General features: G+C 52.0%; 1 protein-coding gene across 1 annotated transcript in view; it reads right to left on the bottom strand.

The window, feature by feature from the left end:
- Positions 1-16,318, bottom strand: part of CAMTA1 (calmodulin binding transcription activator 1) — a 267,647-nt gene that overhangs the window by 234,997 nt on the left and 16,332 nt on the right. The window contains exon 3 of the mRNA XM_074161814.1: positions 5,349-5,467. Within this exon, the coding sequence (XP_074017915.1) occupies positions 5,349-5,467 (119 nt within the window). The remainder of the gene's footprint in view (positions 1-5,348; positions 5,468-16,318) is intronic.

Genomic DNA, 16,318 nt, shown 5'->3' with positions numbered 1-16,318 from the left:
CTACGATGGCTAGCAGAGGCTAGCGGGGGCTAGCTGGGACCACCACGGAAACAAGGGAGGTAAATCAACACCGATGGGCTTGGCTTTACAGGTGCTCTGGCTGCTCCAGCATTTGGCAATCGTTCTGCCCTCAACTGGCACTCCCTTATGTTCAGAAAACCTTTTATTAACTTGTTTGAGCCGCCCCCAGCTCAGCACAAACCCAAGGACACCCCCACGGGGAGCAGCGGCCGCAGGAGGAGATGCCACCGGGGAAGGGTGCACGGGCCGGATGGGCTCCCCCACCGCTCCTCCCGCAGAGGGTCACCGGGAGAAACAGAGCAGCAAAAGGGCCAGCAACAGCATTTGCCAACACCCCGTAACGTGCGGTACCCCGTGATCCCGCGGGCAGCAGGCAATTGTCACAATTAAATACTGTCACTGCTCTGGGGGGGCGAGGGAGCCGAGGAGAGGACCCTCCAGCTCTGCAGGTGCTCCAGAGCCACCGAGCTCTCCCAGCGGCTCGGGGGAACTGTGCGTCACCAAAACACACCCGAGTTACCCTCAGCTCAATGGAAAGCTGAGAATCGATCACAGAATCTTCATGGTTGGAAGGGACCTTTGAGATCATCGAGTCCAACCACAAAAAACAAACAAAAAAACCCCAAACAAACAAAAAACCAAAACAAAACAAAAAAACCACCACACCCACCCACAAACAGACACAAACCAACAATCTCGGGCACTAGAGCATGCCCTGAAGTGCCACGTCTACATGTTCCTTAAATACCTCCAGGGATGGCGACTCCACCACCTCCCTGGGCAGGCTGTTCCAGTGCCTGACCACTCTCTCAGAAAAGTAATTCTTCCTAATATCTAATCTAAACCCCCCCTGCCCCAACTTTAGACCATTTCCTCTGGTCCTGTCATTATTCCCTCTCCACAAACTCCTTTCAGGTAGCTGTACAGGGCAATGAGGTCTCCCCTCAGCCTCCTCTTCTCCAAACTAAACAAAACACACTGAATAATTTCACAGTCCCCAGGAAACCTTAATGAGCCGTTGCTTTTCCAGAGAGTTTGCCACCTGGATGCGACACGGCAGAGGGGATGTGTGACCGGGACAGACCCCCCTCCTCGCTCTGACCGTGGTGACGACAAAAGCCGATCCCCTGCTTGAATTCTAACACATTCAGCTGCTTTGGTACTAAGGTATGAATTGGTACATTACACCACCACACGTTACAATACACCTCACCCTCCAGGGCAGCCTTAAAACAAACAGTTTTTTTTTAAGTTTTCAGACACAAGAGTTAATTCTAAAAGGCACTTAGAAGCGCTTTTTAAAGAAGCAGCACATCAGAGGCCAGCGAGCACCTCACTCTGCCCCCAACGCGGCACCATTAGGGAATGTCTTCCTGTGCTAAATTATGCTCAAATAGAGACTTTGGGAACTGCATCTGTTTGCACCCCACCGGGCAACACCTAAGCCTGAAATGTGTAGAGTGCTGCTGCTGGGAAAGGGGGTGTTTCTGCCCCGTCCCCCAAGAGAAGCCCACACACACGGAGCAACCGCTGCTGGGGGTTTCTGCCGTGGAAATTCTGGGCTTCTCCCAGCAGAGAATGTAAATACGGGATACTGTCAGAAACAAAAGCCCCAGATAGAAGAAAAAGTTAAACATGGGAAATGTAAAATGCTTTCTCGTCCTGTGTCATTAAGTGTTTACAAGGATGATTAATGACTGCGGCTGCCAACTCCATTAACGAGAGGCATCTCTGCTCCACGCTGCAATCCCGCTCTTGGCAAGCGCCGGGCGCAGACAAGGTCACCCCGGCACCCTTGAGCCCCACGAGCCCCCAACAGCCTGGGGGAACGACACCCATGGAGAGGGGTCGGGGCTTTTCCTGGGGACAGGGCTCGTGCCTCCAAAGTGATCAGCGGTAACGAGCCGGCGTCCCTGGTCGCCTCCCGGCACCGCGCCATGGGAACCCTCCGCTCCAGCCGCTCAATAAACCAAAGTGCTACACAAACACTAACCCGCTGCAAAATGAACAATGACCAACACCAAAGGGCAAGGAACTCCCTTCACATGCTTGGAGCAAGGTGGAATTTTCTGGCAATTACCTGATTTGGCCTAACGTGAGAAATTGCGTGATAATCCCCTTCTGATCTTCCCCCAGAGCCAGAGAAACAAGCGCGCACACACTTTCACAGGCATCTCAAAAAATGTAAATCTGTAATTAAATTGCTTGGCTAAACTTATGATTTTGTATTTCTGGTAAAAAAAAAAAAAAGTGAATTAGAAGGAATGCTTCCTTCACTAGAAAATATAAAATCACTATAAACTTGATTTAAGAGGAGATGACATCTTGATATGGAAATATGTTTCCATCAAACATTTCAGTTAAAACTGTATAATCTGACGGAAAGCAAACATCTCGATAACGTGTTCTAAGCATTTTTAAACGCTCCGTTTCTCTTGCTGCTCATTGCATTATTTTACTAAGTGTAAAGTCAACCCCAACCTATTCAGCTCTCAAAGGATATTGTTTCTCCATCCCAATTACCCAGCCCAGAGCCGCCTATATGACCATTATCCGGGATCTGCAGACGAAAGCACTGTTATTTACAGCGTTCCCATGGCAATGCCCTGGGAGAGGGAAGATGGAACCCCCACTGGTTCCTGACCCCCATGTTCAGTCCCGGCAGCATCTCCTTTGGGGGTGACAGGGACCCATTGCCAGCCCCAGCCCAGCAAAATGCCCATGTGCATAGTTCAAGGGCCACATTTAACTTTCCTTGAAATAACCCCATACAAGCAGCACAAAAAGCAAAGCCTGAGGGGTTTGGAAAGTCACACCTGGATTAGGAGGGTTGGCTCTGGCGGCCCCTCAGGATGCATCCCGCACCGCACCCTGCACCGCATCCCATCCTGCATCCCACATCCCATCCCACACCCAATCCCAGAAGTCTATGGCGAGACCAGACACCCAAGAGTTTGTCCAAAACCACAGGAGTTGGAGGGAGGACAGCGATGTCTCAGACATATTCAGATCTGTAAGTTACTTTAGCATTTTACCTCTTTCACATCTTTTAATAAGCCTCCCTCTCAGTGAGACACCGTGCAAGGACTACCAGCGATTCTGAAATTAACACAAAGATTCTGGAAGTACCACTGTATAAAATACAGCTTTTTCTTCTATATTTTGCAACTCACGCTTCCACCAGCACAGACAGAACACCTGTGTACTCAGATGAAAAAATATATTCCCTTAGGAACGACTCTGAAATGTAGTCCAACATTATTATTCAATTATACCCTAAGAAAAATTCAAGTTTTATAACAGTGAACAAAATTAAACTTGCAGGTTGGGGGTGGGGAGGGAAATAAAATCTGTAAGCTAAGCTCCCTCCTCCCCCGTAATTAACACAAATTTTCCAAGACTTCATCTAGGCATAAGATCCTGCCTTTTTTTTTTCTTTTTCTCCTCTGAGCTAACGAGGCCAAAAATCTCAGGCCACAAGAAGAGCTCTTCCTTTTAAATAATGCAAGAGGGAAGCTGGAACAGAGACACCACGAAGGCCGGGAGCGACAGCCCCAGCAATAACCTGGGACAGAAGCAGCCCCTCGTCCCCACAGCGCAGCAGCCTCGGGGACAGAGTCTGGAGGAAAGGTGGGTACAAACCAGCGCGACAAACCACGTTCCAAAAGACAGAAGTGGGTTGGGTTTTTTGACATAGTGGCTGATGATTTGTGATCACTAGCAAACAATCCCCCTAGAATTAAGGTATGAGACAGTTCACTGGCAAAGACCATCACAGCCACGCGCTGTCCCCCCAGAAGGAGGGCGACGCTCCCCAATCTTTCTTCTGGCCTAACACACCCCACAAGCACCTACGCTCTCCCCTGTGCTTCCTGCTGGCGAGTAACACCCGTATGATTAACTTCATTTGCCACGCTGTACCCCGACACACCGCCCAGAGCCGGGGTGCGTGGATGTACACAGGGGGCTCCAGTGACAACAAACACTAGAGAATAGCGACTAAAACCCAACAAGCTGTTTCCAGTAACAAGGAGGAGCATCGTTCTGCCACAAACCCGGGCAGAGAGCTTTCCTTCTCCACTGCCTTTGTCAAAACACCATCTTCCAGAGCCACTGGAACAGCTCTTACTCCATGTCCCTTTCCCATTAGTATAAACCAACCCACACTTTCTACAAGTTACATTTCAATTCAAATGACCCAAGACAAAAACATCTACACAAAAGAGCCAATGCCAGCAACTCCCTGAAAGACCCGATTAATTCTGTCACAGTAATTAGTACATTCAAAGTGGATACTTGGCTTTAACTTTCAAAGGGAGGGGGAGTGAAGGACCCCAACTTTGAAAAATGCACACATGAAGTGATCCGTATTTGAGTCTGTGCTCAGCAAATACACACGTGAACTGATCCACATTCACTTCTGTGCTCAAGTGGTCACTCACCGTCACTAAACTCCTGAGCACAGTTTTGTTAACAGGTTTAGATGCTACAAACAAGCGATTAGAGGGACAAGAACAGTCAGCTTGCAACAGGCCGATACCAACTGGAGTTCGACAGGAATTTCTCAGAGTCAATTGCTTCTATTATTAAATGATTCCAATAAATATGGCAAAGGTACCATAAGACAGTACTACCAAAAACTAAACCTATCCTGTGGATGTTGCTGTGTAACTTCCAGCCTTGCTGCCCCGGGGGAGGAAAGCCGAGGGATCACAGACCTATCGGGATTGTTCTTCAGCGTCACCCCGGCCCAACAGACACCCCAATTTTAAATACTTCTGCTTCACTTCAATGAACCCAGCCACGATGCGTTACCAGGAGACACACAAACCAGCACATTCAGAGTAACTGGATTCCAGTATAAAACGCCCAATTCCTTGTGTCCCCTGTTCTTAATGAGATTTCTCAGACAGGGTTAACCTAATTATTTCTCAGGACCCTGTTTGGCTGGAAAGAACATGCACTGGTTGTTTGCTGGGAAGTCTTTACACACAATAAGATAAGATTTTGTTTAACGCGGTACCAAAACACCTACCTAATTTTAAACATCTTTGACACACGTCAATAAGATCACACCAGGTGTGACTCCGGGACAAGTGACACGCACACACACGAGCCAGAGACTCCTCCTAGACCAGCAGTCAGCATTCGCCTTCCAGTCCAGTTTAAAGCTCACTTTCAACATGTAATAGGACTTTATTATTTAAACAACAGGTCCCAGAGCCAGGGCATTCATATTCTGCAACTTACATGGCATTCTCTCAAAAACATTCCATAGGCATCAAGTAAACTGGTACGTTTAAGAATAAATAAAGAGATTTAACTACCTCATTAGTGTTCCAGCGGTGCCTCTCTTTCGGTAAACTTGAACATTTTGGTAGACATTCAAGCAGCTTCTTGGGTAAAAAGATTTTTACATGACTGCCATTGCTGTTCCCATGGTCATCTGGAAAGAAGAGAGACACATGATGTACACATGGAGAAGGGGCAGCTCCCACGAGGAGACCCCAGCTTCGGTGGAGCCTGGAAACCCACCCCATCCCTTCTCATTGCAAAGACCACCACGGCTTTCTGGTGAAACTGCGCCTTTATTTCAGAAACACAAATACAGTTTAATTCCTTGCGGTTGCAAAGTCTGAGAAGAGCTTTGATGGGTTTGTGCACAAGGAGCCCACGCGGCTGCTTACCTGCGCCTACTTTAGCTTATTATTTCCCTCAGTGACAAATTTTACAAGCAATAGCGACAAAATGTTACAGAGGCTGTGACCACAGCGCTGTGACCTGCCGGGAAAGCCGTAAATGAAGTCCACACTCAACAGGATTTGCAAGTAAATAAGCACAGAGCCCCGGTACCTGCTATGATTTTGTCAAGCTGCAGCAGAAATGCAACTCAAGGTCTATTAGTTCATTTAAAACTAAAATGCACTGTGCCCATTAAAAACAGGTTACTTTTCTTGCCAGGGACAGCTCAGAACATGAATGTAGCTCCTGAACATAAAGGAGGTAGAGGGGTGGAAATCTTCCTACCTCGCCATCCCAGGGGCCTCAAAAGCAGGAATACTGAAGAATACAGAATTATTCTTTTTTGTTGCTAAAAATGTAGAAGGTGAATCAATTCCCCTTAAAAACCAAAAAAGAGATCCAAAAAACCCAGAAGTCCAGTTAACAGCCTGCAGGAGTCCCAGAAGCACTGATTACGTCTCTATCACCCCCCACAACCCCCATGTTCATGGACCAACCAGTCCCTGCAGAGAAGGGAAGGGCGGCAGCGGGGCAGGAGGAGGGAAGGGGGACAGCTGGGCAGGAGAAGGGAAGGGGGACAGCGGGGCAGGAGAAGGGAAGGGGGACAGCGGGGCAGGAGAAGGGAAGGGGGACAGCGGGACCAGACGTCCTGGCTACAGCACAGGAGCTCTCCTGGTTCTCCTTCCCAAACCCTGTCCCTCCCTCCTCCCACTGTTCTCAGGCCCGGCAGGACAGGCACTGGGCAGTGTAGGAGAAGTAACACTTATTCATTGGCATTTTCCCCTACACAATTAATTTATAGTCATTTCCCATCTGAAAGTGCATAGAAAAAGGATATTAACTTTCTCCTTTTGCACATCGAATAATTTTACGTCATTAAACAGATGCCAGCATCACGAGAGAACTCCTCCGTGACGACAGAGGACACAGAAATTTCCCGCGACCCGCAGCAAACCCCAGACCCCGTCCCACCACCCCTTCAGAAAGTGGGTGAAGAGCACGCACCAGCAGCCAGGCATCCCCGCTGTTTCTAAAGCTTGATTATACTCTGGGATGTGTCAAGTTCAACAATATACATGCTGTTAAATCAACTACTCGTGCAAGCCCAGCAGATGAGTTTACAAGATAAGCAGCGATGTGTATGATAATCGTGAGCTGCTCTATAATTTATGAGTCCTGGGCGCTCCCTGAGTTATCGGGAACTTTCCTGTAGGGTTGCGTTAACCCACCCAGCAGGGCTGCAGCCCCCCCGCCTCCTCCCGGGGCGGGCAGTGCCCACCTCTGCTCGACGGGGACAGAGATGGGGAAGAAGGTTCTCTCGATTATTTTTTGCATGCTGTTCCAGGATTCCTACCTTGCCGTCGAAAATGAGAGTGTCAGTCTGCAGGGCTTTTTGGCCACATCTTTTTCCCAGGCAACGTTCTCCACGTGTGACCGTCACCTTTGTTATCTGCCCCCACCTCTGGCCACTCAGAGCTTCCCCAACACGCCTGGGGTGACACCTGGGGCTCTCCACAAAGACACCAACCTGCCTGGGGCCGAGCAGGGAAGGGGGCAGCCCCCCCGGTATCTTCAGACCCGCCACCCCATGTAGCTGGTACCTCCTTAACATTCCCTACATTTAATTTTATACCGTTTTCATTTCTCATTCTAAATATTGCATTGCACTACATTCAATTCATTAAGGCGGCAAAGTATTTTACAGCACACATTATTGCTTTTATCAGCCAAACTACATCCCCAGTTACATCTCATCAGCTTATTTTCCATGGGCACATTTTAATTGACATTAATTGTATTACTTCCCCTTACCTCCGTATCAGTCAAGTCCTCTATCATTCATTCCATTATTTTGCAGGGCTGGCAGACCTCTAATTATTCAGCTCGTTTTATTAACTTTCTTCCACTGTCATCAATTATCAGTATTATTAATCCAGAAAGTGCCGATGGATAATAGATGCCTTAAAAATGTTTTGGTACCAGTTCTCAGAACTTGCTGACTCTAAACCTCCCAACCCCTGTTGTTGGCGTCTCATCCCTCGTGTTATTACAGCCACAGAAGGTCATTTCCATCCGCCTGTAACGTGACTACATCTCACTGAACGCTTCCCCTCTCTGCGTTCAGCAATGACATCTCCTCGTTCCAGAAAATCCCCGACACGGAAACCACCAGCTGCCCCCCACCCCAATCCGACGGGCCTTTCCTTGGAGCATCCTCTTGCTGCGGGGTCAGGAGGACACACAACAATCACGGTGTGGGAAGCGAGTCCTCAATTCAGTGACCTCTAGACCAGGTTTGACCTTGGGAAAGGACACAGTTGGCCAACGAGCTACCAGGATTGGGAGCAGGAGAGTGCCTGTTCCCAGACGATGGAGACACACGCACACGTTTGCTCTGAAACTTGCTTCTCCCCAACGGGACCCATTCTCAGAGGGCTGCCCCCCCCCCCCCCTCCCGTCTCCAGCTGAAGTCAGAGGGGCAAGAACCAACGCTGCTCAGCTCCCGCGCCCAACTTACAGAGCAACCAGCTCTGCCAGGGGGGACCTTCTACATTTATGTAGAACTAACATCTCCTCTCTAGTTAAAAAAAAAGGAGCTGCATTTTCACAAAGCTTATTTGATTTCGGTGTGCTAATCCAGGCCAGATCGGTACTTGAACTTTCTTCCTCGCATTATTTTTGCTACGGGTGCGACTTGTGACATTGTGATCTGCAAACCCATCCCATGTCAATAAAAAGTGCTTTTGCAAGCAAAGCTGCACTTGCACAAGGAGGATTTGCCAGTAAAGCTGTATCGACATGGGGTTTTTTTTAGTGTAAAGTTGGCCACCGCTCAGGAACGCTTCCCGAGGCACACACAGCCAGCTCCGAGAACTACAATAAGGAGCTACACACTAACCCACAGCAGCCTGCACTGAATCGCGTTTATTTCAGTATGAAATATCCAAAATTTGGGGTCCGTTAGCAATCTTCACGATTACTTATTAGCAAACCAGAACCTCATGTAAAATTAAGAAAGTACAACTATTATAAAGTTCATGGAAAGTTCCATATTAATTATACCACATAAACCCTTCGTAATTTTATGGGTTTCTTCATGCTCCTTGCACTTTATCCTCCCAAGGGATGCAACATGGGCCATAAAACTTTAAAGCGCACAACAGCAAATCACACAGTGAGGCTGTGCTCTACCCCCGCTCTCCAAACAACCCCCCTCCCCTCCTTTTTTTTCTTACTTTAACTGGTTCTTAAATCTTCTGTGATCCAGGAGGTGAATGTAGATCTGTGGACCATTTAACTACCACAGTTTATCAATATAACGTATAATTGGAGAATACAGAAATGGCTGAATGGGTGTTGATCAACTGCTGATTTGCAGACAGTTCTATACTGGAAATAAATGTAAAGAATAAGCCTATAAAAATCACAAACACAAGTTTTATAAACCCGTTATTATGAAGTAATAATTTAGGGTTGGCCGTCTTCTTAACGACCTCACCAGAGAGGTAAAAGGTGTTTAAATGTTACAAATAGGCGCTTTCCTATAAAACAAAGAGCCGAAATCCCACTCATCATTAGCTGCTGAGATGGGCCGGGAGGGCACCACGTGAACCCCGATGTCCCTCGCCAGCGGTGAGCACAGCTGAGAGTGGCACCCATAGAACCCAGCAAGCAGGGGCTACCCAAAGGAACCCACCCCTCGCCGTAACGCAGGGGGAGCCCTGTGCCAGCCCCCCTCGCAGGGAAATACCCACCCTGTGCCTTATTTGAGAGCGCTGGATCCCCAGCTCAGAAGCATCACTTCCCCTGTCCTTCCTCTGGAGCCCCAGTTCTCAACCCTACCAGCTTTTCCGAAACTCTTCCCCTTTAAAAAAAGCTACTCTTCCAATAACTCCCTTTTCTAAAGACGATATACAAAGACATAGGCAAAAATGAAAGTCAAGATATCTACATTCAGTCAAAATAAAATAATATTTTTTTTTACATATTGGAATTTCCTACATATTGATTTGGCTCTGCCAGGTCCGGGCTGTGGGTGGGGGTATGAACCCCTACATCCTTCCACCCCCCGACCTCTGGACACAGACAAAACCGATAAGGTCAGTCTGGCAGAATTCAATGCAAAGAGTTATCCCTGATCCAAATATCTGAAGGACTGGCGCTATTTCTCATAATTCAACTTCCTTCCTGGCATTTCCAATCAGTAAACAAGTGGCAATATAAGCAAACCCAACAGCTTTGGGTCTGTTTTCTAGAAATATTTGGACGATTACAGTTGTAAATCTCTTGGCAACAGCAGCAGATTTCTAAATATCAATAGCGGGTGGCTGAGACGAGATAACCAGGTCCAGCTCTCGGTGCTGCCGTCCCAGCAACACTCCACTGGTGGCCACTGGTCGGGCTACGGCGTCCCCGAGCCCCTGCCAGGAAGGACACGGGCAGCCCCAGGGGCGGGGGGTGAGGGGGACACAGGGAAAGGGTAAATGTTTGGGCAAAGGTAGAAAATGTGAAATAGGAGCGAGAGGGGATGAGGCACAAACCAGCAGACGTGCAACTGTGGGTGCTGCCTGCGGGGGAACGGGAGGAGCGAGGAAAAGCAGGAAGGATGGGGAGGAAATGTTAGGAATGGGAGCAGTACCAAGGATGATCAACGAAATAATTTTCCTCTAGTCATTTATTGAATCTGGCCTAGTTTCTTGGAATATCTGTGATAAACACTTTGTTGCTATGACAAGCTCTACAAACCATTCTAAAACTGTAAGAAATACAAATATAACTAAAACTCTGGTTCTCCCCCCCAACAACGCGCTACTTGGAAGTCACCGTGTCCTTCTCACAGAGCAGAAACTTTCTGGATGTTTTCTAACTGAATCCAACCTAAACACCACGCTGATGTGAAACTGCAAACGGTGCGTTTAGGGGCAGAGTTGAGAGCACAATTCCTCTTAATGACAGCCCACGTGCTGGCTGGGAAGGTCTGCTTTACACAATTAGCTCTTTATTCCTCGTGCTCAGCCCTGAGACAAAACCGGCTCCTCTATTGCCCAGGCTCTTCCCTCTCTCCCTCCTTGGCAGGTGGTCAAAAGCCCCAGCTAACGGTACAAGACAGGAGAATTTGGTCAAATTCAGAAGATGCATGACAGTAACTATTTTAAAAGCGATCTTCAGGAGTGCTAAGACAGTGCAGTTGCTCCCAACTTTTTCCCGCAGCTCAGAAGCGTGTTCATGTGTGACTTCCACCTCCTGCTCTGAAGTGCGACACGTGCCACTGAACGATCCCACCAGTGCTCATGGTCACCAATGAGTCATTGGTTTTAGACCCGTCATCGATCCCCTCGTCCCTTGGTTTTCACTAAAGTTACATCATCAAACTCAACTGCAATGAGACTGAGGAGAGATGCAGATTATTAGTCAAACCCAGCAAAAATAAACCCCTCCATTTAAACAGTTTTCAATACTACAAAAGTTCTCAATGCTACAACCAACCTCCCAGAAGTCAGGAAGTGCTGGCTAAGGTCAGGGAAAGCGCTTACTCTGAGCCTACGCTCTGGCAGCCACCAGCCACAGACATTTTTACTGGGATTTTTTTTTAAACTCTGAAGAGTGTAAGTTTGGAAGCCCACCTGGAGAGCTGGCAGGAAAAAAACCAAACCCCCTTGAACCAAAAATGTGACAAGAGCAGGAGAAGGAGACTGGGCTCTCCGTTCCCAGAGATAACGGGATGCTCTTGCTCACCCGAATCTGCTCCTCAGCGTGAAGCCGCATTGTCAGCATCACCCCAGGAAGAGGGTGCACCCCAAAAACTGGGGCCAGCACCCGCAGGGGTCCCTGCCTTTCAAACCCCACAGGGTTTAAAACAGGGTGAGCAGGACCCAGGAAGCCACAGGAGGTGAAAACAGGCCATGAAGTGAGGGGCAAAAGGAAAAAGCAAAATCTCAGCAAGGTGTGGAGGGGCAGGCAGGGAGCGCTGGAGACACAGGACGCTGCTGGAAGTGCTGCCTTTTAATTACCCGGCACGGTATTCACAACACACGCTGCCAGACTCATTTCGTGCCACGGAAAGGTTTGGGTTTGGTTTTTTCTTTCCCCTGCAGATATATTTGGTTTATTGAGGCAGAGACAGAAGGGACACTAAAAAAGGAAGGTCACATTCCAGCTCCCACTTTCTGAAGGCTGCCTGGGCAGGATTGCCCCTTCCGCCGATGACACACACCTTTCCAAGCAGGTCTTTAAAAGACCACACGATTGGGAAAAACCACTTAAAAACATTAGTAAAGTTAGCACCAAGTCTTGAAAGATTAAATTTTAAAAACATTTGTTTTAACCTTACTTGTACATAATCCTTCCTCTGCCTCCCGACATATGAAATGAAATCTGAGTTACAACATCTGTAGGGAACCTTCCTACAGAAGCGGCTTTAAAAACCCACACAAATAAATCAGAAACCCTTTGAGCCAAAGTGTTTGGGAAAATAATTAACAAGAGAGGTGGAATTGGATTAAAAAAATAGAGCTTTAAACAAGCCCCACACCTTACATCAGGAGTCTTGCATGTAAAACAGTGACAATACCAAAAGGACTCAAGGAAATTGACCTCACACACACGTGTAGTTCGGGAAAAAGCAAATCAGTCCCCTCTCTGAAAGTGTCCTGCTGGCTCCCAGCCCTCTGCGGGGGTTAGAAACGTCAGTGAAAGCAGTTTGCTTCTCTCTCCGAGAACAGAAATTTTGGTAAATTCCCAACTGCTGAAATTCAGCAAAAATTCCGGGTGTCAAGCCCTGCCTCTCCACCGTGACCCCCCCGTTGTGCCGAGAGGGACGGCAGGACGGAGCGCGCAGCACAAACCCCAACCCATCTCGCTGGCAATAAGCTCAGGTTTGTTTAAGTAATAAAACGTTATGCAACGCTTCCGCAGAGGGGAGTAAATATTTGCTGTTTAACAACCAAATCAAGAATGTTTTGTTTTCCAAAGGTGTGTTGCCCAAACAGCCGCTCAGCATTCAATAATATCCAAAGCTCTGACTTCCTTCCCAGGCAGTATCGCAACAAACCCACAAGAGCTGCCAGAATCCCCAGTGCCCTCCCCGGCTCACGAGGAGACCTTCCACCTCCCCTCTCCCTCCCCAGCCCTGCTGCAGTCACCAGCGGAAAATTCAACAGCTCCCTGTGCCCCAGCTCAGCGGGGAACACGAACGGAGTGTCCAGCTCCTGCGCCAGCAGCACCACTTACATCCCCGGGCACCGCTCTCTAGAGCCGTCGGCGTCAGACACCTGCCCGTGAGAACACAAAGGAACACAAATAAGGGCTCTCTGTGCTCATTCTATTTGGAACTTCTTTAAAAAACTTTCTTTTCTCAATTTAAAGAAGACCTCCCCAACCCCCGATCAAACTGGCAGCCCATCACAGTTGCCACGGTGGCACCTCCAAGGGGCAGAGCTCCCACTTCTCCTCAGACACACACAACGTGGCACAACCTGCAAGAGCCACAAACCCTCTGCCGCAGGGACGGAAAGAGCCGCTCGGTCACCGAGCCCAGCTTCACCCTGCCGCGGGAAACCAGAAAAGAGGGAACTCACCCAAGTTTTCCAGGATGTGGAAGTCTCTCCTGCAGCCGGGGAGCCTCATTTCAACCCCCACCCATGGCCGAGGGGGTTCTGCCGAGAGCTGGGCACCAGCAGCCCCTGCCGAACCCCCACCGGGAAGCTCCCAGCCCAGGCGGGTCCGCAGAGCTGCTCGTTGCTGCTCACGGGGCTCGTTCCTCCTGCGCCACGTTGGGCGGATGGAGCAGGTTTGCTCCCCAATAACAGCAGGGCTTCTCCAGGCAACTCACTGCTGGCTGCCATTTAACTTTCTTCCTTAAATATTAAAGTAACAAAACCCTAAAGCCACTTGCGTTCTCTCCTCCAGCATCTGTGCTACTGGTGCAACACTTGCCTCGAATCACGCCTTAGAACGATTCCCATTTAAGTTTCTGACAGGCGGAGTTTAAGTTTAAGGAATGAATGGTTTATATCTTGCCTCCTTGAAAATATACCACAGAAGTAGGTCAGCGCGGGGAGCTGCTCTGTGCTTACTACGAGGACAACACGGGCGCTGAGCCGAGGGCGTTCCGCTCCCACCGTGGTGCTGCCGGTGCCGGCCACGGGACGGGGCAGGACACACGCCTGGTGACACGCGGGGCACATTCCGACCCGGGACACAGAGGCCGCTGCCCCACAGCTCCTGTGTGGCACCACGTTACTGATGCCATCGCTGCCACGGACCCATCGTCCCAGCAAGAACACACCTCAACGGCCCAAAAATACCGGCTCCCCATATGAAACATGACCGAAGTTGCATGAAATAACAAGCGGAAAGGCCAAACGCCCTCCCAAGTCAAGGAGCCCCGACCAGCACGGCCCCGTAAAGCCGTGACCTCAGAGGAACGACCACTCCGAAGCCTGTGCTTTACGTAGAGAAAACGTCATCCAATGTAAGCACAGGGAGCCCAGAAAGGGAATCATTCCCGGGTTTGGTGACAATACTTCCACCCACTAAAGAACCGAAACTTCACCGTTTGAGCTACAAGTCCAGAGAGACGCTGATTCTCCTCTTACACCCCTCTCAACCCGTTGGCGTTTCACTGCTCCAGGGGAGTTTATCGTTTACTCCAATGTGAACGAGCAAAGAATGAAGCCCGGTGTCTTCCAGAGCACAGGGAAGACGGAACTAATGAATTTGGGAGCATCGAAGAGATTAATAAAAGATGAAGCGGACACCACTCGTAATCATCACTGCTACCTAAAATTGACATTTTTGCAGAGCGCTCAGCGTTCCTGATGCTGGACAAGGTACAGGCAAACAGCAAATCAAAGGTGGCCCGGCCTACAGAGGCTCCACAGCTGCTAAATTAAAACAAACAAACAAACAAACAAACAAAAAAAAAAAAAGAAAAAAAGAGTCCCAAAGCACTTTGAGCAAAAATCCAGACGAAAAGGTGGGAAAACAGCCCTGGGATCCTGAGGGGGGTTTCCCAGTAAAGAGCACAAACGCGGTTGCTGGAGTGGATAAAGAAAAAATCCGATTTACCCGATTAGAGACAGACATTTGAGGTCCCAACTGTGGATTCAGGAGGCATCAGTGAAATTCACCGGGTTTCAGTTACGCAACCGGTCAGTGCGGGGTGAGAACCATCCACACCCCCTCCCCGCCCGACCGGGCAAAATGAAGGCCCTGACACCCGGTACCGGCCGCGCCAGCCCCGGCCCCGCAGGCCCCAAGCGCAGCCCGGGGCGATGGCCGTCCCGTCCCGTCCCGTCCCGCTGCGCCATCCCGGTCCCGGCGGCGGCGGGGCCCGGAGCCGCCGCCAGCGCTTGCCGCCGGCCTGCTCGGACAAACTTGGGTTAAATAACAAGAAACAGGCACTGCCGGGCCAACGGGCCCCGGGAAACCGCCCCCCCCTCCCCGCCCCGCTGCCGGCGCCGCGCTCCCGCCGGGGGGGGGGGGGGGCCGCGGGCGGAGCAGCTCTTCCCCCTTGCGGACACGCCGCGCCCGGCTCCCCGCCGCGCCGGGAACTTCGGGCCGGAGTTGGGCTCCCCGGTTGCCCCCACCCCCCCCGCGGCCGGCGGGGGCGAGCGGGGCTGAGCCGGGCCCTCCCCTCCGCTCGCTCCCCCCCGGCCCCGCCGCTCCGCCCGCCCCGGCAGCGCCCGCCCCCGGCCCGCCCGCTGCCCGCCGGCGCGGAGGCCCCGGTGCGGCGGGGCCGCGGACGAGGCCGCCCCGCTCGTGACGGGCGCGCGCCCGCGAGGCACGTGCGCCGCCGCCGCCGCCGGAGGTGGGGAGGGGGGGGGGAAGGCGGGGGGAGGGGGCGGCGCGGCCAGGCCCGGCCCGGCCCGGCGCGGCGTGACCCCGGGCGGCGGGCCCAGGCCGTCAGCGGCGAGCAGCGGCCCGGAGCCCCGCGCCGCGCCCTGCGCCGGCCCCGCCGCCGCAGCCTCCATGTTGGCGGCGGGCGGGCACGTGCCGGCGGGCGGCGGGAGGCGTGCCCGTACCCCGGCCCGACCCGGCCCGGCCGCCGCGGCCCCGGCGCCACGCGGCCTGCCCGCCGCACATGGCCTGCCCGCCGCCCGCCGCCCCGGCCCGGCCCCGCGGGGGCGCCCGCCGCCGCCAAACTTCGCGCCGCGCGGCCCGGCCTCCTCCTCCGCCGCCGCCCCGCGGCGGGGGCAGGGGCGGGGAGGGGGGGGGGAGGCGGCGCGGGAGGCCCGGCGCGCCGACAGCCCGGCGGTGGCGGCGGGCGGGCCCGGCGCGGCCCGGCGGCGCGGGGCGGGGGTCGGCCCGGCCGCGCTCTCACCTTCCGGCTTGTTTTCGGCAGCCATTTCCCCTCCGCGCGCCACATCCTCCTCCGCCTCCTCGCGACCGGGACCCAGGCGCGCGCCGCCTCCTCCCGCTGCCGCCGCCGCCGCCGCCGCCGGGCCGGCCACCCCGCGCGCACGGCGCACACCCCGCGCCGCCCATTGGGGGAGCCGCCGCACTGACACCCGCCGTGGCCAATCGCGGCGGGCGGAGGGCGGGCGCCCGGAGG

Source organism: Numenius arquata, chromosome 20 (assembly GCF_964106895.1).
Source record: "Numenius arquata chromosome 20, bNumArq3.hap1.1, whole genome shotgun sequence".
Taxonomy (NCBI): Eukaryota; Metazoa; Chordata; class Aves; order Charadriiformes; family Scolopacidae; genus Numenius; species Numenius arquata.
This window is presented reverse-complemented; position numbering and strand designations above follow the sequence as displayed.